This window comes from Nansenia antarctica, assembly GCF_963989245.1.
Source record: "Nansenia antarctica genome assembly, chromosome: 5".
NCBI classification, from domain to species: Eukaryota; Metazoa; Chordata; class Actinopteri; order Argentiniformes; family Microstomatidae; genus Nansenia; species Nansenia antarctica.
The window spans coordinates 2,035,064-2,037,563 of NC_137690.1; the positions used below are offsets into that span (position 1 = coordinate 2,035,064).

At 39.1% G+C, this 2,500-nt stretch overlaps 1 protein-coding gene across 1 annotated transcript in view; it reads left to right on the plus strand.

Moving 5' to 3' along the window:
- LOC308158588 (bile salt-activated lipase-like) overlaps positions 1 to 2,500 on the plus strand; it is a 14,231-nt gene that overhangs the window by 9,078 nt on the left and 2,653 nt on the right. The window contains exon 8 of the mRNA XM_080532235.1: positions 639 to 825. Within this exon, the coding sequence (XP_080388361.1) occupies positions 639 to 825 (187 nt within the window). The remainder of the gene's footprint in view (positions 1 to 638; positions 826 to 2,500) is intronic.

Genomic DNA, 2,500 nt, shown 5'->3' on the forward strand with positions numbered 1-2,500 from the left:
GTTTGTGGTGGATGTTGTATGCCTGTGAACAGGTCACACTTGAAAATGAGCCCTTGGGGCTCAATGTGTTTCTTACCTGTATAAATAAAGGATAAATTAAAAAATATATTAGCATGATGTCCATATACTGCCCCCCCAGTGGTGTAGTCTATGTGATACGCAGGACTACGCCGTATACCCACTAGGAAAGGCCAAGGATTTCCATACACCCACTTAAGAATGTGTGAGGATACGTAACAGCGTTTTGTGACGGAACTTTCACACTTTCATTCATAACATTCACCCCGTCTGTGTTACGAAGCACTTGACTTTTGGACCATTGGGACTGACTATAGCGTCATATACCATCAACGGGGGGAAATGCGACATGAATTTTATGTCAAAATGCAGCACTATCATGCACAGATCAGCCTTATAACATGTAATGTTATATATATATATATATATATATATATATATATATATATATAACGTTAGACAGGGAGCGCAGATTTATTTTTATGGCGTTCCGAAATGAACGATATGAGGCTGGGAGGGAAAAATCACTGTATACCCACTAGAAAACACTAGACTACTCCACTGATCCCCCCTGCCCCCCCTGCCCCCCCGCCCCCCCCCCCCCCCCCCCCCTCCTGCAGGACCAGTGATGAACCTGCTGACACATTCTCCAGTGGTAGATGGGGACTTCGTCCCGGACCACCCCAGCCAGCTGTTCCACAACGCGGCAGCCATCGACTACCTGGCAGGGGTCAACAGCATGGACGGTCACATGTTCGCTGGCGTGGACGTCCCCTCCATCAACAAGGACAACACACCCACCACCGTGTGAGTCTGCTGGTTAACTAACACACTGCTAGTTAACTAACACACTACTAGTTAACTAACACACTGCTAGTTAACTAACACACTACTAGTTAACTAACACACTACTAGTTAACTAACACACTGCTAGTTAACTAACACACTACTAGTTAACTAACACACTACTGGTTAACTAACACACTGCTAGTTAACTAACACACTACTGGTTAACTAACACACTGCTAGTTAACTAACACACTACTGGTTAACTAACACACTGCTAGTTAACTAACACACTACTGGTTAACTAACACACTGCTAGTTAACGAACACACTACTAGTTAACTAACACACTACTAGTTAACTAACACACTGCTAGTTAACTAACACACTACTAGTTAACTAACACACTACTGGTTAACTAACACACTACTAGTTAACTAACACACTGCTAGTTAACTAACACACTACTAGTTAACTAACACACTGCTAGTTAACTAACACACTACTGGTTAACTAACACACTACTAGTTAACTAACACACTGCTAGTTAACTAACACACTACTAGTTAACTAACACACTACTAGTTAACTAACACACTACTGGTTAACTAACACACTACTAGTTAACTAACACACTGCTAGTTAACTAACACACTACTAGTTAACTAACACACTACTCGTTAACTAACACACTGCTAGTTAACTAACACACTACTGGTTAACTAACACACTACTGGTTAACTAACACACTACTAGTTAACTAACACACTTCTAGTTAACTAACACACTACTAGTTAACTAACACACTGCTAGTTATCTAACACACTACTAGTTAACTAACACACTACTGGTTAACTAACACACTACTGGTTAACTAACACACTACTGGTTAACTAACACACTACTGGTTAACTAACACACTACTGGTTAACTAACACACTACTAGTTAACTAACACACTGCTAGTTAACTAACACACTACTAGTTAACTAACACACTGCTAGTTAACTAACACACTACTAGTTAACTAACACACTACTGGTTAACTAACACACTACTGGTTAACTAACACACTGCTAGTTAACTAACACACTGCTAGTTAACTAACACACTACTGGTTAACTAACACACTGCTAGTTAACTAACACACTACTAGTTAACTAACACACTACTGGTTAACTAACACACTGCTAGTTAACTAACACACTACTAGTTAACTAACACACTACTAGTTAACTAACACACTACTGGTTAACTAACACACTACTAGTTAACTAACACACTGCTAGTTAACTAACACACTACTGGTTAATTAACACACTGCTAGTTAACTAACACACTACTAGTTAACTAACACACTGCTAGTTAACTAACACACTGCTAGTTAACTAACACACTGCTAGTTAACTAACACACTATTAGTTAACTAACACACTACTGGTTAACTAACACACTACTGGTTAACTAACACACTACTGGTTAACTAACACACTACTGGTTAACTAACACACTACTAGTTAACTAACACATTACTGGTTAACTAACACACTACTGGTTAACTAACACACTACTGGTTAACTAACACACTACTGGTTAACTAACACACTACTAGTTAACTAACACACTACTGGTTAACTAACACACTACTGGTTAACTAACACACTGCTAGTTAACTAACACACTACTGGTTAACTAAC